General features: G+C 40.5%; 2 protein-coding genes across 2 annotated transcripts in view; one reads left to right on the top strand and one right to left on the bottom strand.

The window, feature by feature from the left end:
- The window catches only part of LOC114553116 (zinc finger protein 271), a 687,947-nt gene that overhangs the window by 502,851 nt on the left and 157,811 nt on the right, over positions 1–27,285 (bottom strand). The gene's annotated exons all lie outside the window — the stretch shown is intronic.
- On the top strand, positions 3,902–14,487 carry LOC114553114 (NLR family CARD domain-containing protein 3). The gene is made up of 13 exons (XM_028574260.1): positions 3,902–4,068; positions 4,508–4,566; positions 5,534–5,636; positions 5,854–5,961; positions 6,228–6,335; positions 8,669–8,747; positions 8,924–9,044; positions 9,084–9,158; positions 9,319–10,634; positions 10,665–11,107; positions 11,213–11,386; positions 12,815–12,988; positions 13,744–14,487. The coding sequence occupies exons 3-13, from the start codon at positions 5,548–5,550 to the stop codon at positions 13,814–13,816; spliced, it is 2,760 nt and encodes a 919-aa protein (XP_028430061.1). The 5' UTR covers positions 3,902–4,068; positions 4,508–4,566; positions 5,534–5,547; the 3' UTR covers positions 13,817–14,487.

Below are 27,285 nucleotides of genomic sequence, written 5' to 3'. Positions count from 1 at the left end.
CTGCAGACTGTTAGCGGAGCGTATGTGCCGCTGAATGTATCTTTTGGCACCGGCTCCACCTGCAGCGCCACACGGTGGAGGATTGTGGGAGTCACAGGCCAGACGGAGAGCTTTTGCTTTGGGATTGTTGTTGTTTCTCCAGTTTTTTTGGAGCCGGCACAGAGCTGTGAAAAGGTTAATCTACTGTCAGCTGTTGTCAGAGGACGCAGGGGAGGGAAACAAGAAATAAAAACACAAACTCTCCAAACCAAACTGCCAACACGCTCACTGACAGTCATTAAGTCATTTCCTGTATATCGGTAGTTTCATTTAAAAGAAATATAGACACTTTATGATCCATTTCTGTGTGAAAGGGCCACACACACCTCTGGTAAAACTCTAAATAGAAGCCTGTCCTGTTTCTACCTTGTAGATTGGATCTGTGTGGAGCATATGCACCACTACGCTGCTCTCTGCCTGCTGTCTCCAGTCTGATGGTTATGGTGGAAGCGTAGTGTTGGAACATCAGCTCTGCTTATGTTACGCGTGCAATGTAGCCGCCAGTAGAGTTAAAATACTTCTATTTTAGGTATATAATATATGGTCTATTGGTGAAGCAGCATTAATCACTTGATGTACGGTGGGTACATTATGTTCCCACCGGACATAAAAATAAATCAGCAGTGGCAGGGACATGTAGACCAGAAAGGGGGCAATCCCACGCACCCCCCTTTTATTTCCTTCCAGCTAGAATATAAAGTGCAGCTTCCAGCATGAAGCGTATCCCACAATCCACTGCAACATGAGGTCACACAGGTCAGATGCCGCCTGTGCTCTAGAGACCCGTCAACAAATATGAGAAGATATTTAAATTTATTTTTAACGTTGTTGCTTTTGCTGTGTTGATTTGCGAGCTGCAGTCAGGAGAAAGATGATTTTATTGTTTTAATTTGGAGATTTTCTTCTCAGCCAAGAGTGAGGGAGCGCTACATGTAAAGGTAAATGTTGGACAAAAACAAGCAGTGTAAATAAAGTATTAAGGTAGTAAATATTAACAGGTAAATGTACTTAAAGTATCAAAGTAATATGTGACACGGAGGCCACTTGGAGAGATATCTGCTGCTGTACCAGTTGCTGATCTTTATCTCATTAGATGGTCAGTTAGCTCCATCTAGTGGACAGATAGTAGAACTCCATCATCTGATGGGGGACTTCTCTCACACTGACTGGGTGTGTGGACAGGTTGGACTGGTTCTGACGTCTCTCTGACTCTGAAGTTATGAACTGTGACGGCGTCTTCAGATCAAATGCACATCGACACCAGGACTGACGAGGGCCAATGAGCAGCTTCTTCTCTCCCAGAGTTTCCTCGACACATGAAGGAGGAAAGTGTCTGGAAAGTGACCTGAAGAGACTTCAGCAGGTGAGAATCTGACCAGAGGAATCTGGAAATGGTTGATGAACAGAATCACTTTGATTCAATCTGTTTGACTGGACAGAAGAAATGGTTCTTTCTGGGTTGTTCTTCAGATTTTTAGAGATAGACTATGATTCTAATGAGTGTCCATCTGAGTTAAAGGAGATGGTTTGAGAATGATTAGCATGTATTACTGTTGGTAGTTCTCAGGTCTAAACAACAGCAGAATGTTCTCTGAGTTCACATCAGTGAAAAACAGGGAGGGTCCAAACTGGTCAGACAGCTTTGATCCAGAACCCAGTTGTACTTTGACAGTGAGTTGTTTGTACTTTTACTGCATGACAGAATTACCATAAGATCATTCTGTACTGCAGTAAAAGTACCATCAAATGACTTATTAGTACAACTTGAAGTTCTGCCTTGAAATTGTTACTGTGGTAAAAGCAAAAAAGTATTATCAGCTAAATGTACTTAAAGTATCAAAGTAAAATGACTGAGTGCAGCCAATGGGCTCCATAGCGCGCCCCCCCCCCAAAAGCACACTTTGGGTTGTGATAAAGTTCCTTTTATGTTCAAAATTTGATGGGATCATTGCTATCATCTCCTGTCACCCAGCAGGAGTCAGCCATCTTGGATTTTGTGCATTTATTTCCATTGTACAAACACATGTTGGAGTCACTAAACTAATTATCATGATAATAAGTAATTTGCTACTACAGTGAACTATGGAACAGTTTATTGAAGACTCCAGCCTCCAGGACTGGAAGGTGATTGGCTCCGGAGGTTTTCGGACAAATCTACAAAGCCAGGCATCGTCAGTGGGCCTGTGACGTGGCCATTAAACTGCTTCGTCATGACGACGGGTAAGTGCTTACAAAGAGTTTTCTGTTTGTAATTACATTAAGTTGTGTGTATCACTTATAATGCAAACAAACACACACAGGACCAATGCATCTTTGCTGCGTGAGATCAAGAGGATGCAAGAAGAAGTTATTTGTGTCCTAGGGGTCTTCAAGGGTCTACCGCCAAACACCAAGTCTGGCTTTTCAGCACAGCTTGGTGTGGTGATGGAGCTGATGGAGAGAGGATCACTGGCCTCCCTACAGGTAACCAGGGGTGAAGAACCACCCATCTTTAACTTAGAGGTACTCTGTAAAAAAGTACTCTGCTTCAAGTAAAAGTTTTGAATTTAAGATTTAAAAAAAGAACAAAAGTGATGATTGACTAAATTGAAACTTGAATCTTGTCATTCCAAAAGACAATCGAATGTAAATGTTTGAATTATGCAGTTTTTATGTTCAATTGTTTATGTTGAAGGAAAAGAAACAACCTAAAATATAACAGATGATTCCAAACTTTGAAATGGTAGTGTATATAAAGCAGAAGTTGTATTTATTGCTCACTAACTCCAATTTTTTGGAGACTACATAAAGGCTGAAAGACATGTACTGTAACCCTGAAAGATACATGTTTTTTTCCCTAAATGTTGCAACTTGATAAAAAGCAGAAACGACTCTAGATAAAAGGAAGTGAAAGTGTTTTACTGTTTTAAAAGAGCCAAACTCCAGGTCTTAACATCGTACAGTATGAAGCATTATTAAGAGGAGTAAAACTGATCTTTGACTGAAAAAGACAACTTGTTCAATTAATAACTTCACATTAGCACTGACTTCAGGAATACATTTGATTTCCGATTTGATTAAATATCAATTTGGGATATTTCAGGGACACTAATACTTTAGTTCAGAGGGTGACATAAGACATAAGTGACTTATTTCTTTTAGTTAGCATGAAGGCTTATATCTGTATTTGTATCCGCACAGTCCCAGGCGATATAAGTCAAGACCTGCATGTGTCTTCTCTGTCTTTATAGTTTGTAAATCTGAAATACAACCAGATATCTGGCTTTAGGTCAGGCGCTGCCTTCAGTGGAGCAGCTCTGACTATGTTTTGATTCTAAGATCTAAGGTTTGCTCGTCTCTCACATGGCAAGATCTCGTTACACTAAGAACAAAAGGCCACGCGGCACTGACGGGGTTAAAGCTCCATGCAAAAGGCAAATATTAAGAGATTGTTCTCTGGATTTTATGAATTTAATAAAAAAATTTACAATTGTGTGTATTCTCACAGCAGTAATATCAAAAACTAAATTTTGTGTCATGTCCAAAAGTAACAATTTGAAGATGTGTCAAATAAATAAAATTTTCCTCTTTGTTTTCCTCTTAAAATAATTTAAACCATCACATTCCTCATTTTCTTTACAGTGTTGCTTATCAAAATAGTTCTCAATTAATACAATAGTGTAAATTGATTAATTATTGGACTAAATGTTTCAGCTGTACTGTATGAACTGCAAAACACATTTGATAAGCTCCTTGTATACTTTGTGTGCACAATTCTTGATTTGTAAAGTAACTAAACAACAAATGCAGTGGAATAGAAGTAGTAAGTGGCATAAAAAGAAAATACTCAAAGTAAATCCCTTTTCTGCCACCTTCCTCTCTTTGCTAATTCTTTCTGCAGTTTACAGATTTTGGCCTTTCCCGGATTACCTACAGCGTCACCCAGGTTTCCAAGAAGGACGATAAAGAGGGAGGGGGGGCGGCCAACTACATGCCCCCGGAGGCGTTTGGCTTAACATACAAACCTAAACGAGCCTCTGATATCTACAGGTACAAGAGGCCCGAACCAGCACATGGATAAGAGCATTTTATTTATCATACAATAAAAAATGAGGAAACAATCCAACCTTTAAGGACACCAATTTTCTTTGTGAATGAATAATGTATCGTAAATAAATAAATGTTCTTCCTTAAAATACAGGGGGCATAAGTATACACACCCCTATGTTAAATTCCCTTAGAGGCAGGCAGATTATTATTTTAAAGGCCAGTTATCTCATGGATCCAGGATACTATGCATCCTGATAAAGTTCCCTTGGCCTTTGGGATTAATCATCCTCACGTAGCCTTCACCATACGTAGAGACTGGCTTGGTTTTATTTCAGTTAGCCTAGTAGCTGGTTTGATTTGCATTGAGAGATGATCTTATAGAACTATCCCATTTCTCCCTCTCCTCCTCTCTTCCTCTTTCTCACTGGTGTACTTCCAGTTTTTTACTTGGACTTTGTCTTGGTGTGACGCAGATGTTTGCTCCACGTTAAACATTTGGTAAGTATCACTTTTCAGCAGATTTTTGATCTTTCATTAAACTGTAAACATGTGTTTAGTTGGAGAAGAGTTTAGTTTGGTTAGAGTTAACTGTAACAGTTATCAACTGGTAATCCTAACAGCCACCGTGTTCAGGATCACCAGCTGCTCTAACAACAGGAGCTAACCAATGCTAACCATGCTAACCATAATGGAGCTGTTTCCAAATCTATATTTGAGAAATCAAATGTAGCTCTGCTGACAAAGTGAGACAGGACTGGAGGTGATCTGTTAGTGTGAGGACAATAAATGACTCATCAAACATTACTGAAACTCACTTATTATTCATATTTCAAACACACAACTCATGAAAGAGTCTGAAGTCTCTGTTTATTCTGTACTGCAGTAAAAGTACTAATACACACTGTCAAAGCCTTAAAGTTAAAGTTCTACTTTTGAAGATATTACTGAGTTAAAAGTACACAAGTATCAGCTAAATGTATTTAGTCTATCAAAGTAATAGTACAGAAATATTATCAACTAAAGTCATCAGTTCCACTTCCCTTTCTTCCACTTCCCCTCAGCCCCAGATATAATGTAACAGCCTATTTGTTTGTTTTTTACAGTCATGAGCAGCAGAGAGTTGATGTTGCTGATCTTTATCTCATTAGATGGTCAGTTAGCTCCATCTAGTGGACAGATAGTAGAACTCCATCATCTGATGGGGGACAGCTTAAATCATCAGTGAGAAATGAAGGATGTGTCAGAACTTGTCAGACTACTTAGATCCTCCTGGTGTCATGTGTTGTATTCAACCCACAGCCATCTTCCAACTACTGAGACAGACTTGGTTTGTGTGTGTCTGAAGGAAAGAGCAGCTGATTCTCTGTTTTCTACAGTATCTGTGACATGTTAGAGAGGAATGAGAGACTAATGTGTCCTGTGATGAAAAGCTTGTTATAGTAACAGAGGTCATGTCTCCCAGCAGGTGAGGACTCTGCTATGAGTCAGTGTGAGGACAGAGAGGAGGGAGCCCCTCCCTCTAAAACCACTCTGTGTGGGGACCATGACAGCCAGACCAAAGCTCAGAGGTGAGATGATGATGGACTCTTCTCCATGTTAGAGCTCAGCAATCACATCACTCCTCCATCATTATTCACACTGAAAATATATGTACAAAATATTAACTATATACTTTATTAGTCAGAAAAGAGCCAATGACAGATTATCAACTGAGATGAGACAGCATCTTTCATCAGATTACATTTTGGTGATTAGTTACTGATCCACTGTCTTTGTTTGTATCAGGATGCTGCAGCAGAAACCTGGACCTGAACCCAGCTGTGTGTCCATGAAGAGTGACTGGTCTATGGGTTGTTTTGTTGACTTTAAAGTTGGACAAGCTGCTGATGAAAGGTAAGAATTTAAAAGTGAACGTTGTAATTGTCTGACTCTCCTGAGAAGAAGAATCCAGACTTGGTCCAGAGCTTCGTAGTCTGTTGTAAGACTCAACGATATAATGTATCAGCAGTGACATCACAGTGTAAACCTACTGTATAAATATATAAATAAAATGTACTTCTTACTTTAATAGTCAACAAAGAGCCAACAGTGAGACAGCATCTTTCATCAGATTACATTTTGGTGAATAGTTACTGATCCACTGTCTTTGTTTGTATCAGGATGCAGCAACAGAAACCTGGACCTGAACCCAGCTGTGTGTCCATGAAGAGTGACCGGTCTATGGGTTGTTTTGTTGACTTTAAAGATGGACAAGCTGTTGATGAAAGGTCAGAATTTAAAACTTTGTTATTATCAGACTCTCTGAACTTCATGGTCGAGGTTCGGCGATGCCACAAAATGTGGTTTTGATCTGATGCCCAGTGATACCAGGACCAGAACCACCAGACAGATTAATTGGTTTAAAGAAATGCCAATAAACCAGATCAGAACCTTTTTTGGAAGTCATTTTAATAGTAGTAATAATAACACTACATAAAGAGACCAAAACAACCCAACACTAAGTTCTACAGCCCTGCACACTGGACTTAAACTTTTCACTGTATCTGTGCTGGTTCCTCCTGCTCCATACTCCTCCTGCCTGTCCTCCTCCTCTTCATCATTTTCCTCCTCATCACCACCATGACTGGACTTAATTAATAACAATAGAAACAGTAATAAACTTGAATACGTTGCATACTGTATTTACATACAAAATAAAAGACTTGTAAACTTGTGATATACTAGAATTATCGGCATATATTGAGTTTAGGAAGTCATTGTTATAATAACATAATAAATGCATATTCCCTCTCAAACCCACTTTGACCTAATGCACACATATTACTGCCAAACGTACCAATAGTGCACCTGTCATGTCTCTTCTTCTGGGTCCTGGTCCTGCTTCATCAGTGCTGCTCTCGCTGACAGTGCTAACCTTGGCCTTTCCTCTAAGGAGCATGGCAGTTAATTTAGAGCATTTTACAGCATCCTGCTCCAACAGTTTTTTATTTTTAATCTCAAGTTTTTCCATTTTCTCTGTGTAACCAATAATTCAAAAGGGAGGTGACATGGCTGAGGGTCAGGCTAAGCCAATCAGATTTTTTTGTTTTTTTTCAATATATTTTTATTGAGCATTTAATTTAAACATTTTTTGTCACATACAGCGAACATCTCCTCACTATCTGCGAGCTGCCTGTCCCCTGAACACACTGTAAAAAACGTGGTCTCTGTAGACAGCCCAGGGTCCACAAACGATATGTTCCAACCTATGAGGTTGAGTTGTTTGCTTTTCTTTCAACCAATCACAGTCGTCTTGGGCGGCGCTAAGCTCCGGACGCAGCAACGGTGGCTCTGCAAAATAGTCTTGGGAAGAACTTGTTTTGGTGGAACATTTGCAAACCGCAAAAGAAAACGCCAAATTCAATATTAAATGAAGTTAACTGTTGACACAATACAGTAACGTGAGCTATTTAAATTAGCTGATACATGGTTAAACCTCATTGTCCTTTGTCCACAGCAATCCCACCAATCTTTCCCAAAATGTCCCAGTTAGAGAGGAAATGCCCATTAACATTATTTTAAATCTTTACAATCATTCCCCAAAAGAACCAAGGAAGCCTGCCTTGTTGTACGATCTTAATCTTTTGAAAACTTGCCATTTTCAGTTTGTAGCTTGCTAGCTTGTAATGTGTTGTTGTTTCCCGTAGAAAAGGGATTTGGAAAACGGCAACAAAGAGATCGGAAGGTAAAGGGCACACGGCAGATGTCAGGCAATTATCCTGGAAATATACTTTTATTGCTTTTATTTTTATTTACTTTAATTATCCAGACTACTTCACACTGCTCATAGTTCTCCGGAGCACATACCTGACTTCTTGTACTTCCAAAATCCAAAAACCCTGAGTTGTAGGTATTTGTCAATATGCTATATGTCACGATTTTGATTTTAAATTCCAGAATTTATCCAAATGAGCTTTCAGTTTGGACTATCTAAATCAGGAGCACCATCTACAATTCCCTCAGTATTGTTTTCGTTCTACATCCCAGCCCACTTGCGCACGACCAAAGAAAAAAACAGACACAACTTAGCTTACCGGCTGGTAGCATGCAGCTAAAGACAATGGGTAACATTTACTCATCAGAGTTGGAGATGACGGAGAAACAACAGAACTGGAAAATTCTCCTTCTCCCCTGAAGTCAACGGTGTGAGAACATTTTGCCTTCCCTGTGAGTGAGTTATAGAAACAAACAACGAAGGTAAAGCATGTCGGCTCCAAACAAATCCTCAAACTAATGGTGTATTCAATTGCACCTCTTTAAAAAGAAAACTGTTGTTGTGAAGTACCCTTCTGCCCTTTAGTGGCTCATATTGTGGCATTGCTGTCCCTGTTAAAAAAAGATTCTTCTTAGTCAGGATTGTTCGTACAGTAATCCTCGATAAGACGTCATCGATGCATTTGGTGGTGTAGCCAATGAACGCATCCATGTATGTGTCTAAACTATTGACCTGAACCACATCACACTCCATTGTGTTATCTCAATAGACACAGTTGCCATTTTGTCATCATAAGGACTATGCACAGATCATTAAATGTTCTTACACTTGATGTTGTCTCTACAGAGTTCACCAGGAGAGCTCAGAGGGCCTCGGTGGTCAGTCTGACCTGCAGCAGCAAACAGACCTGGACTCCATATTTATGGTGTGTACATATTAAAAGAAAGTTTTCATTATTAACTATAGATTAAATGATAAACTACCATTCAGATCCCAATAGTCTCCATGCTGCTCTTTTCAAACCAGCAGGCCTTCAGACTGAGAGATGAATCACGTGTTGAGTTCTTTAAACTAAATGTTGAGTTTATCATTCTGTTCCAGCTGTTGGAGGAAAGCATCGTCACTTTTGTAAAGAACGAGCTGAATAAGTTTCAGAAGGTTCTGAGTCCAGATTACCCAGAATACATAGAGAATCAGAGGGAGGATGAGAAGGTTTTGGATGGTGAGGATGAGGATGAAGAACAGAGGAGAAGGAGCAGAGAGGCATTTCTGAAGATCACACTGCACTTCCTGAAGAGAATGAAGCAGGAGGAGCTGGCTGACCGTCTGCAGAGCAGTAAGAGGATTTTAACAGATTTAAAAATGGGACATTTACTAATGTCTGAGAATATGCATTAAATATATGCTAATTATTTGAGGACATCTAATGTTGAAATATGTTCTTTGACTTATTGATCTTCCTTGTTTGTGTGTTCATTCAGGAAGTAATTCTGAAGTTTGTCAGCGTAAACTCAAGTCTAACCACAAGAAAAAGTTTCAGTGTGTGTTTGAGGGGATTGCTAAAGCAGGAAACCCAACCCTTCTGAATCAGATGTTCACAGAGATCTTCATCATGGAGGGAGGAACTGCAGAGGTCAATGATGAACATGAGGTCAGACAGATTGAAACAGCGTCCAGAAAACCAGACAGACCAGAAACAATAATCAGATGTGAAGACATCTTTAAAACCCCACCTGGAAGAGAAGAACCAATCAGAACGGTGATGACAAAGGGAGTGGCTGGCATCGGGAAAACAGTCTTAACACAGAAGTTCACTCTGGACTGGGCTGAAGACAAAGCCAACCAGGACATCCAGTTCATATTTCCATTCACTTTCAGAGAGCTGAATGTGCTGAAAGAGAAAAGGTACAGCTTGGTGGAACTTGTTGATCACTTCTTCAGTGAAACCAAAGAAGCAGGAATCTGCAGGTTCAAAGAGTTCCAGGTTGTGTTCATCTTTGACGGTCTGGATGAGTGTCGACTTCCTCTGGACTTCCACAACACTGAGATCCTGACTGATGTTACAGAGTCCACCTCAGTGGATGTGCTGCTGACAAACCTCATCAGAGGGAAACTGCTTCCCTCTGCTCGCCTCTGGATAACCACACGACCTGCAGCAGCCAATCAGATCCCTGCTGAGTGTGTTGACATGGTGACAGAGGTCAGAGGTTTTACCGACCCACAGAAGGAGGAGTACTTCAGGAAGCAATTCAGAGACAACAAGCAGGCCAGCAGAATCATCTCCCACATCAAGACATCACAAAGCCTCCACATCATGTGCCACATCCCAGTCTTCTGCTGGATCACTGCTACAGTTCTGGAGAAGGTGTTGAAGACCAGAGGGGGAGGAGAGCTGCCCAAGACCATGACTGAGATGTATATCCACTTCCTGGTGGTTCAGTCCAAACTGAAGAACATCAAGTATCATAGAGGTGCTGAGACAGATCCACACTGGAGTCCAGAGACCAGGAAGATGATTGAGTCTCTGGGAAAACTGGCTTTTGAGCAGCTGCAGAAAGGCAACCTGATCTTCTATGAATCCGACCTGACAGAGTGTGGCATCGATATCAGAGAAGCCTCAGTGTACTCAGGAGTGTTCACACAGATCTTTAAAGAGGAGAGTGGACTGTACCAGGACAAGGTGTTCTGCTTTGTCCATCTGAGTGTTCAGGAGTTCCTGTCTGCTCTTCATGTCCATCTGTCATTCATCAACTCTGGAGTCAACCTGCTGGCAGAAGAAGAATCAACATCCCGGTTGCTTAATGCCTTCAGAGTCAAACCTAAAGTAAACTGTCTACATCAGAGTGCTGTGGACAAAGCCTTACAGAGTCTGAATGGACACCTGGACTTGTTCCTCCGCTTCCTCCTGGGTCTTTCACTGCAGACCAGTCAGACTCTCCTACGAGGTCTGATGACACAGACAGGAAGTAGCTCACAGACCAATCAGAAAACAGTTGAGTACATCAAGACGAAAATCAGTGAGAATCTGTCTGCAGAGAGAAGCATTAATCTGTTCCACTGTCTGAATGAACTGAATGATTGTTCTCTAGTGGAGGAGATCCAACAGTCCCTGACATCAGGAAGTCTCTCCACAGATAAACTGTCTCCTGCTCAGTGGTCAGCTCTGGTCTTCATCTTACTGTCATCAGAAAAAGATCTGGATGTGTTTGACCTGAAGAAATACTCTGCTTCAGAGGAGGCTCTTCTGAGGCTGCTGCCAGTGGTCAAAGCCTCCAACAAAGCTCTGTAAGTGCACACAGAACTATCCAGATTAATTTAGTTTTTCTTTAATTAGAATTTGTTTTTGTTTGTTTATATCTGTGTTCTTATCTGTTGCTGATTCCTTTTCAGACTGAGTGGCTGTAACCTGTCAGAGAGAAGCTGTGAAGCTCTCTCCTCAGTTCTCAGCTCCCAGTCCTCTAGGCTGAGAGAGCTGGACCTGAGTAATAACAACCTGCAGGATTCAGGAGTTTATCATCTGTCCTCTGGATTGAAGTGTCCACATTGCAGACTGGAAACTCTCAGGTTGGTGTTCAGTTAGGACCTGAGTAACAATGCAAGTTAAAGCAACATTGTGTAACATTAATATTTTTTTCCCTACAGTTTCACAGTAATTTACTTCTACACTGCTATCATAAATATCGATACCTCTACACATGCATTTGTTATGATGACATTACTTGTAATCGAAATCTAGCGACTCAACAACTCTGCTAACAGAGCCAAAGGTGCAACAACACAAGACATAGCAACCAGCTAGTATTACTTAATAGTCCAAATACAAGAAGGCCAAACGCTGTCCTGCCCTTTTTTATTTCGCAAAACTCTCTGCAACGTCTAAATGCAAGTCAGAGTTGTCTGGCGGAAGCTCAGCTACTCTCTTCTGCTCTCTTTTTAGCTTCCTTTACTCTTTTCAGCTTACCTTCGCTACACCCTGAGGAAGGCTCAAGCCGATGTGACGATCCCCTTTGACAGTCTCACTACGTTGTGTATGTGGATCTGCACATGGGGAAACCACACTGAATCAGGATAGGCATGTCCACATCACAGACAGACATAGAAACAGTTATCAGGAGTTCTGCTCTTTATTAAACTTGCTTTAACTGTGATCATATAGTGGAAAAAAATTTTTAACAAAAGTATGACAATACATGTCTTACAATGCCTTGTCTCTCTCACAGTAAGATATAACATAAATAAATTAAAACCTCAGCTTCTAAGGCCTTTCTGCTATATAAAAATACATTATATTAAATAGTATAGTGTCTTTAACACCGGAATGTATGTTCCCCAGTAACATTACACATTTTTCACATAATTAAAGTCAACATCAAATACATTGACAGTTACTTGCCCATGGGGAAACCAGACCAAATCAGGATAGGCATGTTGACATCACAGTAAGACATAAAAGTCCTACACAATGCACATTAAGTCAGAATGGAGAAATATCATTAGAAGCAATGCAAAATTGGCTACATTTAGCATTCAGCTCTGAGCCTAAAATTAGTGACTCACTAATTAAGCTGGGTTTGTACAGGCAGCTTCAACAACAGCAGGATGGAGCGATTCAATGCATTCCCAGTCGAAAACCGATACTAGCATAAACCTTCTTCCTTATCTAGCTGCTGCAATTAATACGCAGAGGAGGAGAAATCAGTCTCCACAAAATCATCTGATTATTTATTTGAGCTTTAGAATGTAATCACTGCAAAACAATTATAAAATAAGGTTTATTTTTCTTTCTCTCTCTACTGGACAATGACAATTTAAAGTAGCTACACACCATTAGTTATTGTTGTGTACAGCTGGACTGTAAAGCCCCACCCATTTCTAGCACTAAGGGTAGTTATATATTGCTCCTGGGTTGTGGCCATGTCGTACCTGAATTGACCGTGTGTGTGTGTGTGTGTGTGTGTGTGTGTGTGTGTGTGTGTGTGTGTGTGTGTGTAGTCTCTCAGGCTGTATGATCTCAGAGGAAGGCTGTACTTCTTTGGCCTCAGCTTTGAGATCCAACCCCTCTCATCTGAGAGTGCTGGACCTGAGCTACAATCATCTAGGAGACTCAGGAGTGAAGCTGCTTTCTATTTTACTGGAGGATCCAAATTGGAGACTGGACACTCTGAGGTATGGACGGATGAACACTTTTTTTTGTCACTAAGTGAGAAACTCTGAAAACAGGACCTTTTTAGATAGCTTATAAAATAATTGAATTAAGTTAGAAAAATAAGCAAAACCTTTTATCCTATTTACATGTCATTTATTTAGACCATTTTACACACAAACTAAATAAAACCCCTCCAAACCCCCAGCATTTCAGTCCGTCATCAGGGCATAGAGAATGCTGTTGTACATGTCTCAGAGTAAAGCCGCCTACACATGATAGGCGGCAAAACTGCTCTTTATCCTATTTGTTCCATTGATTTCCCATTTTACGGGAGGGCGGTGGCATCCAACTATGTACTGTGCTACCGCTGGCGTTGTGCACCACGTCTCAGATTTGCCGCTTTGTGCTGTGCTCAAAGTTCAAATTATTTAAACTTTGACCTAGTTGCTGCTGATCTTTCGAAGGTGCAACCAATGAGATAATGGAAAGTCGTTACCTAGCAATGGTAAATAGCTACCTTGCCACAATTGATGACGTTTCCCTGCGCTGCGCATTGCTCTCTGCGCTTTACTCTGAAAATCGCATATCATGTGTATGGGGCTTAAGTATAACCACACCGTGACAGCTTTAGCAGCATTGCCCTGAGTTTGACTTGAACAAGCTGCAGAGTCAACGTAGTCTCTCTCTGTCTCATTTAACACTATGACAGTTAAACCTTGCAATTATCCACAGCCCTGGTGTATGATGTTGATTGTGTCTTTGTTTCTTCCTGCAGGGTGGAACATGGTGGACCTCAGAGACTGAGACCTGGTGTGAGGAAGTGTGAGTGTGTTTTAAGTTTGCTCTAAGAGAACTCAGCTGTGTGTTACACTAGTTTAACCCCTTCCCGGCGCTGGAAGTATATTATAAGATGAGGTTACTTTCTATTTCAATGTTTTACTGAACAGGATCCTGAGTGCTTAGTAGTTGATGTTGAATTGGCTAAATCTCCCTTTACCAGTGGATGTTATCATTATAGGCATAAGTAACTATGAAGAAATAATCAAGAAACAATAGCACGGTGCCTCCACTGTTGAACTACCCAACACACTATGAGATATATCGGTATTTCCCCAGAAACAAATGTCAAGTATTTTAAATGTAAACCGTAGTAAAATGAAATGTTCAGGACAGCCAGGTAAAATGTACAACACAAAGAAATGTATTTTACTATTCTGGATTATCTTTTTGTGTCGTATTCAAATATTTTGTTTTAGTCTTTTTTTCAAGATATTCCTTTATGTTATACATAAACATCTTTGCTGCTTTTACAGTCTCAAATAAAACTCTTAACATGTGCCGATGCCCTTAAAGAGAAAATGATTGCTACCAATACATTCAATGGCGTAACGAGCCAACACCGGGCCCTTAAGCAGGATTATCAAGGTGGGCCCCCCTACTATAGCACGTGATGATGGTGCAATGTCCACGAGTAGGCTACCATGAATAGGACAGGATAGGATCATAGAGACACTGCATATAAGAGATGAGATGACTGACAAAATCAGGAGTAGCCTACGTGCACCACAACAACAACAAAAACACGGGTGAATGCGCACCATAACACATGAAAAAACACACAAGGACATCCTTCCAGGATTTCGCGTCCTTTTTTTGAGATTGTTGCGGCCCAAAATGCCTGATTTCACGGGAGCTTTTGTAAAAAATTGCGATAAAAGTTGCAATGTCTTTTGTATGTTTGTTGCAATAAAGTTGTAGAAGACAGTGAAAGTTGCAAAAAAATATAGTATAGTATATATATACTTGTTTTGGGGAATAATAATTATTATTATTAAATAATTACTCTGAGCTGAGATTTCCTAGGGAACCTTACCAAAAAGGCTCAGGATGCCGCAAATGTTGGTATAATATGAAAGTGGCTGGTGGATTTAAGACAAAAAATTATAATTTATTCAATTAATCAAATATGAACATATTTGTCACTATCAGTGGCTTGTTGATCTTTACATTGTTAGTTAATTTCCTATCCTGGGCTGGGACACACATTCATACGGTTTGGTAAAGGACTTATTGGACTTTAACTTATCATTGCACTTAGAATAACGAGCGTAGCTGTCCTCAATTTAGGTCATTGTGTCGTCTCATCTGCGTTTTTTTTCCTGCATCCACTGTGTGTGATTGTGTGTGTGTGTGTGTGTGTGTGTGTGTGTGTGTGTGTGTGTGTGTGTGTGTGTGTGTGTGTGTGTGTGTGTGTGTGTGTGTGTGTGTGTGTGTGCGCGTGCATCAGTCGCGGGGGAAATGGAGCAGCAGCCCCCCCGCTGCAGAGAGCCGACAGTATTGAAACAGCAGCAGCTTCAGTGACAGCGTACATTGATGTTAAAATGTCTCCATGTTGGCAGGACGGTCTATCGCTGTACGTTTTGTTGGTAAATGTGAGATGTTCGAGTCACACACACGTCTCGTCTTCATAACAGAAACTAGGAAATTAATTTGACCTGTTCTCACTCCCGCTTGGTCAGTGGCTGCAGGTGGGACTGCTGGGATTGTCGCAAGTAATGAAAATGTGATAGGGGGCCCCGGCTGTCAATCAATATCTTCCAGTGTTGCTCTGATTGGTCCGGGCCCATAAGCACCGCTTACCCTGCTTTCGATAGTTACGCGTCTAAATACATTTCAAGCAAATGTCCTCTAACCCTTTTTCACTTAAGGCGAGACACTACAGGTGAATAGGGTAACATTTTTAACTTACAGATATCACCATGAAACTTTACCAGTTTATTACTCACATGAATAGGAGAAATAAATGTATTGCAAGTTTTCTGTAATTTTATTTTTAAATATGCTAATCAGGCTATATCTAATTAAATATGCGCTAATTTGCATATATTTTGACGTGACGAATCTGACCATTGAAAAAAACAAGGTTCAAAATTATTATTGTATTTTGTTGATATATTTAATGAAAAGATTTACCCAGAGGGGATTATGAATATCTCCTTTTGTTACCTAGTAAATCAGAAAATACTGCCACTAGCCTTAAAAATTGATTTCCGCCCTATTTTTAGGCATAAAATGTCACATAAATCAGGCTAAGATCAACAATCAACAAATCCCTCTGAACAAACCTTCACAATATAGTTAGGAATACAACTGTAAAGTGTGGTGTATGTAGGTGCTACAGAAGTGAAAAATCATCCCGCCGAGTGTGAGAAAAAACTCATTTTGAGAAAACGGCCTTTAAAGATTTTTATGGCAAAATTCCACTAATTTCTATTGAAAACCATGAATTAAAGACAACATATACTTTAGGTCCAAGTAAGATCCATGTATCACACTGTTTAACATCCAAAACTCATTATTGCTTCATCCATCACTGATCTTAACATCCAAAACAACGCATCAACATGGCCTTCAACTGAAGACCATTACATCACTAACTTCAAACTGACAGAACACAACCATTACACAGCCTGGTTCCCCCAAGTTAGTTTACAGTATACATATCCATGCCAGTACCAAATGTAGGGCCCTCCTCCATCTCCTGCTGGTGTCTTTTCACTTTTTTGGCTGTGCTTACACTTTTAAGCTCCACTTTGCACTGGCGGTATGGACACTATTGGCTTTTGAGATCCTAACCATGTCGTCATCCTTCATTGCATTAACAGGCTGTGCTCTGAAGCCACAATTTCTCCATCACAGCCAGCATGGCAGAGGCACACTCAGTGAATGTAGAAATAGTCATACTGGCTGCAGCCTCAACCCTGCTTTTCCCCACAAAGACTATTTTTGGACATTGGGTCCATGTAACCAAGTTGAGGCATGCGTTGGCATCTGGTGCCTCCATGCTGCACTGTCACTGGACATCCGGTGATACACAGGGATGAGCTTCTTATGGTGATCATTCAAAAGACCAATATTTCGATTATTGGAGAAAGCAATCAAAGTAGACTGAATTGTTATTTGACACATTATCTTCACACTGTCAGAGATATGAAGAAGAGACGGATCCTGACTAAATACAGACTCAGTGACCACCAACTGGATCAGAAAGAGATGACCTTCCTCCTCCACTGTGAAAACTATCTTCACTAAGAGATTTACACCTTGGAAAAATAGCCAAAAAAATAAAACTTCCCAAAGTTAACACCAGAAGAGAAGCTGGTAGTTCTCCTACGAGTGGGGACAGCAACTCTACTGACAGCTGAATATGGATCTTCCTGCCACAGCCTGAGGGACTCACAACCACATTAGGATCCCAAAATTATAGATTTGTTTAGTATTTTATAGTAATTATAGTAGAATAGTATATATGTGACACCTACATATTTAATATATGACATGTAGGCCATACATTTCTGTAAACTGCTGCTGTCTGATAACTCCTGTTTTCTGAACGATAGTTTACACATTGACGTAATACGTGAAGACATTTCATCATCTGGTGTCTTAGTGTGTAATCCCCTGAGTCTTCTTGCTAATAGCAACTGTTTTCGTCTTCTCTGAGGTGATTTTCGACTGTTTTTGACGCATTTATTTTGACATTCTGAACTACCGCGGAAATGTCAGAGCGCGTCACGTGACCATTCTAAGCGAATCACATTGTCAGGAATTGTCATCAACCAATGAGATTGCGCATTTAGCGCTAAATCCCCCCTTTTACTTTCACGATTGGTTGCTGATGAAAAGGAAGTGACCATATTTGGATCAGACAGCACTGTAGAGGAGAAAGAGAGCTTTCCAACGGTATATGTGATGACAGGGTGCAGACAGCGATCGCGGAGCAGCGGGATGATTTAGAACGCCAACTTTTCTTGAATTTATGAGAAATCTACCAACGCCATCAGACAAAGTATAGTAAAATAAAGACCTAAATGTGTATTTTTGACTTTTTTTCACCACATGTCTGAAAGAAGACATGTTATTGAACACAAATAGCCAAAAATCTCAAAATTGACCAATGAAAAAAAAAAGATGTTTTTGCCTGCCGTGTCTCGCCTTAAATATGAAACTTTGGCAGTTGACTTAAATTGTGCGTAGGTAAGTTACCCTTTAAAATAAAACAAAACTCCTTTCTTTCTCTCACAAGAACACACCAGAGGTAACCAATGCTTTAGATGATTTTAGCTTATCAAATATAAGTTACTTTTTTTATTTATATTTTATTTATAATTTATATTTTTTTGGATTTAACCAGTTTAACCTTTTTAAATGTTCCAAATGTAACGAAGCGCTTTGGTTAGGGCTACACGATTATGGTCAAAATGATAATCACGATTATTTTGATCAATGTTGAGATCACAATTAATTATCACGATTATTTGTTGATTTTAGCCAAAACAAATTTTATTGTCACATAATTATATAATTATAACTGCTTTTACATCCATATTGTGCTACATTCCTGCTAATACATCCATATTGTGCTACATTCCTACTAATACATCCATATTGTGCTACATTCCTGCTAATACATCCATATTGTGCTACATTCCTACTAATACATCCATATTGTGCTACATTCCTGCTAATACATCCATATTGTGCTACATTCCTCCTTTATTGAAGGATACTGTGAAGGAGTATGCCATTTCAGCTGTTGTGCGACCGCTTTCCACACATGCACGTTTGCCGTGAAAGATACAGGCATCGCAATTTTCTGTTCACGTTAACGGCGCATGTGGTGCCTGGTATCTACCAGACAAAATAGCTACGTGGATTTCTGTGGCTCATTACACTGCCACTTACATATCTGCGTTGCGGTTTGATGCTCCGAAACCCACGTTAGAGGCAACATAAACATCGCTTCATGTCACGCTAGTAAACACTAATAACACGTTACACAGCAGGTAACGCTAGCCTATCATTAGCCACAGTAGTAACTGGATTAAACACGGCTAAAATGCTGACAGCTAAACAGTGTAGTGTGTCTGTATTTCACTGTAGGATTCCAACAGCGGGACATACAACAGTCTGCTGCTAAAGCTACGAGCTAAAAGACACAAACTAGCACTGGTCACTGCTGTTGTCTAAAAAACAACACAGACAGGACAAAATGTTGCGTTTACTTGTAAACTGGTAAACATCGTAACCAGCTTATGATGACCGACTGCTACCTGTTGTGGAATTTTCCTCCCTTTACTCTGTCCTCTGTGACGGTCTACATCTAGAAACTAAGCTGCACGGTGCAGGGAACAACTCTGATTGGCTCATGGAGACATGTGATCAGACAGTGGTTTATGGAGCGCTAGACTGGCTTTGCAAAAACTGTTCTATGAAGGGAATGACACATTTTAAATATCGCTCGATCACGCAAATTTGATCGTGGGAAGCCATAATTGTGATTGTGATTAAAATTTGATTAATTGTGCAACCCTATCTTTGGTTTTTAAAGGTGCAATATGTAATATTGTATGTAATACTGGCGGCTAGCGGTTAAAATAGTTACTGCACTACCATTTCAAAATACTGGAGAGTCGTCTCCCCCGCCCCCTCCTGCCCACGGTTCACGGGGGTTGCCAGGCTGAGACCACAGCATTCACAACAATGTTGCTAGACGCTTTTCTCACATAGCCAGACATTACTCCACAGCACAGCGGAGTAGCTAACGTTAGATGCTAGTCTCACATAGCCAGACATTACTCCACAGCACAGCGAAGTAGCTAACGTTAGATGCTAGTCTCACATAGCCAGACATTACTCCACAGCACAGCGGAGTAGCTAACGCTAGATGCTGGCTATATTGACAGTCATAAAAGCCCGTGCTCACGTGGAGCTCTGTAACCAACTGACAGACACACTTTTTCGGCTTAAAATTACAGTATGAACCGCTGAAAACACAACAACCTCACTGTTCTTCCACACACCAGTCAGGCACACTTTCTCGGCTTAGAATTACAATACGAAACGCTAAAAAATACCACTACCTTGCCGACGGAACACACTTCATTGGCTTAGAATTACGGCAACAATCCCTAAACACACTGCAAACTCACAGTCCTCTCTTTCCGATTTACAGCCCCCCTCTCGTGGTTTAAAATAACTACTAAGAGGCTACACGCTGTAAACAGCCATGGGTTGCTTGCCTGGTCCTCCCGGTAACGTTAACAGTTAGCAGGGTTAGCATGGTGGCGTTAGCCAGGACCAGTCGGGATCACTTTACTGGCTATGTCTCAATTGTTTTTTATGAGTAACCAACTCGGGTACTCTAGCTATATAATTCAATGTGAGTACACAAATGTTGAAATGACAAAAAATGCCCGTCCCTAGTAGCTGTGATAAATTAGCATGAAGCTAATGCTTACCTGTTCAGGAGAAAATAAGCCAACTCTGCGTCCTTTTGGGCTCTAAGCTGTCTCCATCTTTCAAATACATCTCCAATATTTACCAGGGGGTTGTTACGTCTCTGGTCACGCAACTGTTAGAAACATGCTGTTTTTTTTTTATGTCATGTAGAATCTATCTCCGTTGATCCGGTTCGTTTGTTTGCTGCTTTCATGGCTGTACTACCGTTACAGCTGTAGCGCTGGGTTTACGTTTTTAGGTATATCTGGCAACCCGCCTGTCTGTCAAACTGGGCGTTGAACAACACACAGATCAAAACATAAACATAAATTCCTTCACGGAATGTAAATTTCAAAAAGAAAAAATACTGAAATTAGCATTGTTGCCAGAAAAGATAGTATTTCAGTTTAACATGTTTCCTTAATATCTAATGAGGCATTGGTGTCATTTTTGGATTTATTACAGTACAAATATTACATATTGGACCTTTAACCTTTGGGGCTCTTAAGTTTGTGGAACAAATCCTTAAATCCTTTAGAGCTGCGACACACCAGACCGACTCATCCCCATGTAATGCTGCGGTGACCAATCATGTAACCAGAGATCGGGCTTGTCAGTGTGTTTAGAGCTCTGGTTTGAGGCGGTGGGAGAGTCCCGTACAGGAAACAGGAAACATCACTGACTCTGAGGGGAAAAAAATGAAACCCAAGCACTGAACTGTTTCCTCCAACAACAAAACACTCGCTCGTCTCTTTTCTTTCTCTCTCTCCTGTGAAATTAAGCTGCCTTCAAGAGCAGTCGGAAATAGGGCTGGGCGATATGGCCTTTTATAAATACCGCGATATTTTTAGGCCATGTCACGATACGCTATATATATCTTGATATTTTGCCTTAGCCTTGAATTAAAACTTTGAAGCATACAATCACACCAGTATGATGATTCTATATGTCTACATTAAAACATTCTTGTTCATACTGCATTAATATATGCTAATTTTAAACTTTCATGCAAAAAAGGGGATATCACAACTAAGTCAAAGTTAACATAATTGTATTTATTAAACAGTGAGTGGCACAAACATAAAATTGTCAACAGAAAGTGCATGTTTTGTGCAAAATTGTCAGAGACAACATTTCAAAACAAGACATTAGGGCACGCTTGGGCATGCTGTAACTCACATGGCATTTCAAAACACAAAATTAAAGTGTTAAAGTTAATGAGATAATTAAGTGATTAATTTAGTGATGATTGAGCATTATTCTTATATATCAATAAAGATAATTACTATTTTATCACAGTGGTTAGAAATACTCACCAATTGCAAGATGCAGGCGATGGCCAAAACACTGTAGACGTGTCCAGTGGTTCAGGCTCACAGCTTTGACGATGTTAGCGCCGTTATCGGTGGTGATGCACACCTGACGAGCTTCATTTAAATTCCATGACATGAGAGCATCTTGCAGGCCTTGTGCGATGATCCCGCCAGTGTGATCCTCAGGAAGAAAGCTCGTCTGAAGGCACTTGCTTTTCAACTCCCAATTGTCTATATAGTGGACAGTCAAACTGAGGTATGGCTCGCATGTTCGGCTGCTCCATATGTCGGCAGTTGTTGAGAAGTGGGTCACATTTACAAGCTGACTGGCCAGCTCTTCCCTCACTTTAATGTACAACTCAGGCAGCACTTTCTCTGCAAAATATTTGCGACCCGGCAGATTATATCTTGGGTCAAGTGTGTTGATGAGCTTTCTGAACCCGGGCTTTTCAACAACATTAACCGGGGCCATGTCTTTCGCGATGTGGTGGGTTACTGCACACGTTATCTCCTTCTGTTTTTGACTGTTTTTGTCGTACGGCGTTGATCTGGAAATAGAAGAGGCCAGACTCAGTTGCGTGAGTGCTGGTTGCTCAGGCACTTTCTTTGATATTGCACCGCTCTGAGATGTTGTCGTGCGGAGTTTCAAGCACTCTTCATTTTCTAGCGGTGGGTTCTCAAATGGTGACATAAATTTGATGTACTGCTACATTTTGAAGCGATGCTTTTATGACAAATTTTGCATATCACCGTTGTTTGTTCAACATCTTCCTTCTTGCCAGACGATGGATCCTGTGCTGTTTTTATTAATTCGTCCTCCTCCATGTGTAACCATTATCACCTGCTGCCGCAAAGCATCAAAAAATAAAATAAAATAAGCTTCTTAACTTAGGTTATCAAGGTAATCATTATGCTTGCGCTTGATGCTGGACAGGACAAGAGGGGAAAAAACAAAGGAAAAAAAAATGTCCATGAGTTTCAGGATATATTAATTTTCTACATCGCACGGACTACAAGCCGCGATATATCGAGTATATTCGATATATCGCCCAGCCCTAGTCGGAAACATCAAGATCTATAACGTTCTGATGGAAAACAGTAACTGTGAAATATGAAGTCTACTTTTTCTTTTTGTGGGTTTAAGAACACAACAGGATGTTACACAAATGGGCTGTTGCAGTGACACTCCCAATGTGGAGAATCGCCCGCTTCTTAACGAAGAAGAAATCAGCCGAGTAGAGTCAACGAGCTGGACTGATGAAACCTCTGCAGGCTGCAGGTTCACCAGGCAACCGCCTGTGTGGCTCTCAGGTCCGGGCGGCGGAGTCCCTCCTGATACAAGGCAGTAGGCACAGCAGCTAATGAACACTGTCCTCCATAGGGCCGCACAGTGGCCCTCATTTATGAAACGGGCGTGGGACCTAAAACAGGCGTGGGACGGGCGTGACCGATTCCTACGCAAAGCTCGCCATTTATCAATGTGAACGTGAGCGTAGGCTGAGATAAAATCTCACGCCTGGTCTGAACTCGTGTACGCAAGTTTTTTTAAGTCAGTGTGGCCTTGCGGTGCAGCATATAATCAGTTTAACAGTAGAAGAAGAAGTCATCAGTTGGTCACTTATCAGCAATGGCAGATCTGTCTCTTTTAGAAGACCTCTATGAGCCGGGTACAACAGTGCACACGCACGCACACGGGCCACGGTGGAGAGCTCCATCGGATTGATTAAGGGCAGATGGCTCGCATCAGTGGGGGACCGCTACTATACACGGCAGAAAAAGTCTGCAACATTGTTTTAGCCTATTCCTCGCGTTTAAAAGGTAGCCTATAGCGTTATGTTTGGCAATGATATTTAATACAGGAAACATGACGATGCACAACATTTTTATTTATGTCGTGAATGATTTATTTCTGCCATTGACCGAGTTATTTCGGCTTGTTGTTCCAGCCGCTCTGCTGTCAGGAGACAGGGTCGGGTGGTGGTCCAGCACGGGGGACAAGGGGTTCTGACTCATGAAAAAAAACAAGTAAAATAAAAGACACTGCCTAAACTCAGCTGTTGTTTATTCAAATATAAGCTGACCTACATGTAGGCCTAAAAAAAAAATATTACTATTAGGACTAAAATAAATAGACAAATGTATAAATTAGATAAACTTCCGCTACCGTGTGTTTGATTCAAATGATAAGCCATTCCCCTCTTTCTACAGCCTTTAATAGGCCCAAAGAGATAGAAGCCTAGTAAAATGAATCTGAGATATCAGGGTTTCAATCTCCACCTCTGAAAAGTTCCGCTTCTCAGCCGGCTTACGTCTCGCCATGTCGTAAATTGTAGGGGCGAGGCCTCAAAACCCAGAATATATTGGGCCGTGATATTTAAATGACGATGGTTTCCAGCCGCTGCATTTATCAACGTAAGACCATTCTTACGCTCTGATTGGTGTGATACAAACGTTTCATGAATCACACATAAAGCCTGTCGTAAGATGATTTCTGCGCTCATATCTGGTTTCTACGTTTGATACGGTTGATAAATGAGGCCAATATGTTGTTTTATCCTCATCTCGATATCAAATGCCGCAATAAACACACCACGAAAGACACTCAGAGATTGTTTGAGATAGTTGGAAGAAAAGATCAGTAGAAAACTTTAACACTTTAAAATATAACTGCCTTTTATGTTCAAGTTAATGTTCAGTTGGTTCAATACAAGAATGTTGGCCAACAAGCAATCTGGCCTTTAACATCGGTTTATTCATTGTAATAATATTGTTATTGCAATATTCAATCCAGACCATAGGCGGTGCAGATATGACTAGGCTACATTATTTTGACCATGTGTGCAAGTATGAATACTGTGTGAGGATTGGTGTGTGTGTGTGTTAATGTGTGTGTTAAGCTGTGTGTGGTGTATTTGGCCTGCTGCATTACTCTTCTACAATAACAGCTACTGTATGAAAGCTGCAGTAATGGTTGTCTAAACCCGGCTTGGTGGCTGCTATTTGAAATATGTTCGGTGGGCTAATCACAGTTTTATGGTGCTGTTGTCTCGCAACTCTAGTTTTAACTTTAGTTAAAAACATAAATCAATCTCTCTCGCTCGCCGCTTAGTAAACCAAGGCCAGAGGTGGGTGTGTATCTGCCTGTGTGTGTGTGTGTGTAGGCTGTGTGTGTGTCAAGAGAAACTCTAAATTTCAGATCACCCTCACTGAAACATGGAGCAACCCCATAGCACCAGGAAAAGAAAAAAATCTCTGGCACCACCACAGTCCTAGTCCTCCAGAGAAGTCCTGGTTCCTCCCGGTCCTCGGTGAAAGCTGCTGCTGGTGTTTACAGCTGACTGTCCTCACGGCGGAGCTAGCTTAAACATCAACAGTTAACAGTTAACACTTTTACAAAGCTAGTGGAAACAAAAAACACAGCTAACCTGCCTGAACTTCACCTTCAAACTACAGGATAACAAGTTACCAAACTGAGAGTTGAACACGACTGTTAGCTGCAATAATGATACTTGTACCAAAACGTTAAAAGTCCATTAGTCTCCAAACATGAGTCAGCTGGACATTAAACTTAGTTTTTCTCCTCTGCTGACTGCATGTTTCTCCCTCCAACGTGCTCTACATCTCCTCTCTGACTTCCTCCTTTCTTTTCTACTCCCCAACAAAGTCCTCTGATTGGCTAGGAGTGTAGCTATACAGAAAATTAATTCACTTAGATTCCACTGAAAATACATTACACTTCACTTCAAAACAAAGGATTATGGGAAATGTATTTTCATTGTATTTACCCAGTTATGAACTGAAACACCATTTATTCATGTAGTTAACTGTATAAAATAAACACTTTATTTATATTTATTTAACAGTATTTGTGATTTTTAGATTTTCTTGCCTGAAGTAATGAAGATAAATTTCTCTTATGAGATAAGTTTCTGTTTTGTGGCTGGAAAGATGTTAGGATTTAATTAATTAATTTAAAATCCACAAACTCAACAAACTGAACACGTTGATCCAACAGAACTAATAAATACATAAATACATGAATCAACAGTAAACAGAAAGCAACTTTGTTTTTATTTTTATTCACACATAAGTTGTTGTGTTCAAGTAGCCTTCAGTTTTCTTCTCTGAATGCTTTTAATAAATAGGCATTGAAAAAACTCAGTTCATAAACACAACACGGCATAATTAATGTCACAAATGTTTTTAAAAGGTGAATAAAGTGAGTTGAGGTAAATTTATCTTTCCAGTTCCTCCCTGATGGGAGACCTGGTATCAGATATACCACACAGACACAAACATACCATAAATACTCATTTTCATACATAAACTGGTATTTCTATAAAGTAACATCAGCTAATAGCAGTTTTAGAAAAGCAGATGGTTGAGAGCTGCTTTGTGCTGCAGTAGAAGAAGATGTGACAGTTTTATTAGTGAGACTTTATTCAGTTCATGTTTCTAGATTTGGATCATCAGCTGTCATCATCGGGTCAACACGAGGACAAGAAGCTGAACATTGTTGACATGTTGACTCTCATGTTCACTAACTGTTGATGTTGTTAGAACTGGATTGTTAAACATCACTCACAGCTGAATATGAAATGAACGTTTGAATGATTTTCTTTCAGTTATTGTCAGTAAAGTTGTTAAATAAATCATCAGATGATAACCTGCAGCTGTATTGTGTCTTGTTCTCTCCATCAGATGTCTGTGAACTGGAACTGGACACAAACACAGTAACAGATACCTCAAACTGTCTGACAACAACAGGAAGGTGACAGATGTGGAGGAGAATCAGTCATATCCTGATCATCCAGACAGATTTGACTACTGTGTTCAGCTGCTGTGTAGAAATGGTCTGACTGGTCGCTGTTACTGGGAGGTCGAGGGAGAGGAAAGGTTCATATATCAGTGAGTTACAGAGGAATCAGAAGGAGAGGATACAGTAAACACTGTGTGTTTGGATGGAATGATCATTCCTGGAGTCTGATCTGCTCTGATGAAGATGGTTACCTGTCAGGCACAATAACAGAAGAACATCCATCTCCTCCTCCTCTGTCTCTAACAGAGTAGCAGTGTATGTGGACATTCCTGCTGGCTCTCTGTCCTTCTCTCCTCCTTCTCACTGATCCACCTCTTCAACACCACATTCACTCAACCTCTTATCCTGGGTTTATCCTGGCCTCCCACACCTGTGTCCTCTGCAGGACACCACATTCACAGTGTCTCTGTGTCCTCTGCAGGACTGAGAGTCTCTTTTCCTCATCCTGTGTCCTTGAGGTTCTGGTTCCTGTGTTCCTCCTCTGCAGGACTGAGAGTCTCTGGTTCCTCAGTCTGTGTCCTCTGCAGGACTGAGAGTGTCTCCTGGTTCCTGTTGAAATCAAAGTGTTCACCATCACACACACTGTGAAGCAGATCTGAGACTCAAACACAAAAACATTCATCTGATTTCATCTCTGGGATTATCAACATTTGAACTGTTGGACTAAAAAACTCTTCATGATATGGAACATCTAAAAAATAATCAACTGTTAATGGTTACTCTTATGTCCTTTATATTTAGAATCATATTGTAATATATTTAAAATTTGAAAACAAATGTTTCTATAAACAATCATCATATAGTCTAATGTTTCTAAATGCTTTAATAAAATCTATACGATCTTGAGGGAGATTTTGTTCATTCATCAGTTTCATTCATCAGTTGACTCTTTTACTGAGATTGA

The sequence above is a fragment of the Perca flavescens genome, chromosome 3 (assembly GCF_004354835.1).
Source record: "Perca flavescens isolate YP-PL-M2 chromosome 3, PFLA_1.0, whole genome shotgun sequence".
NCBI classification, from domain to species: Eukaryota; Metazoa; Chordata; class Actinopteri; order Perciformes; family Percidae; genus Perca; species Perca flavescens.
This window is presented reverse-complemented; position numbering and strand designations above follow the sequence as displayed.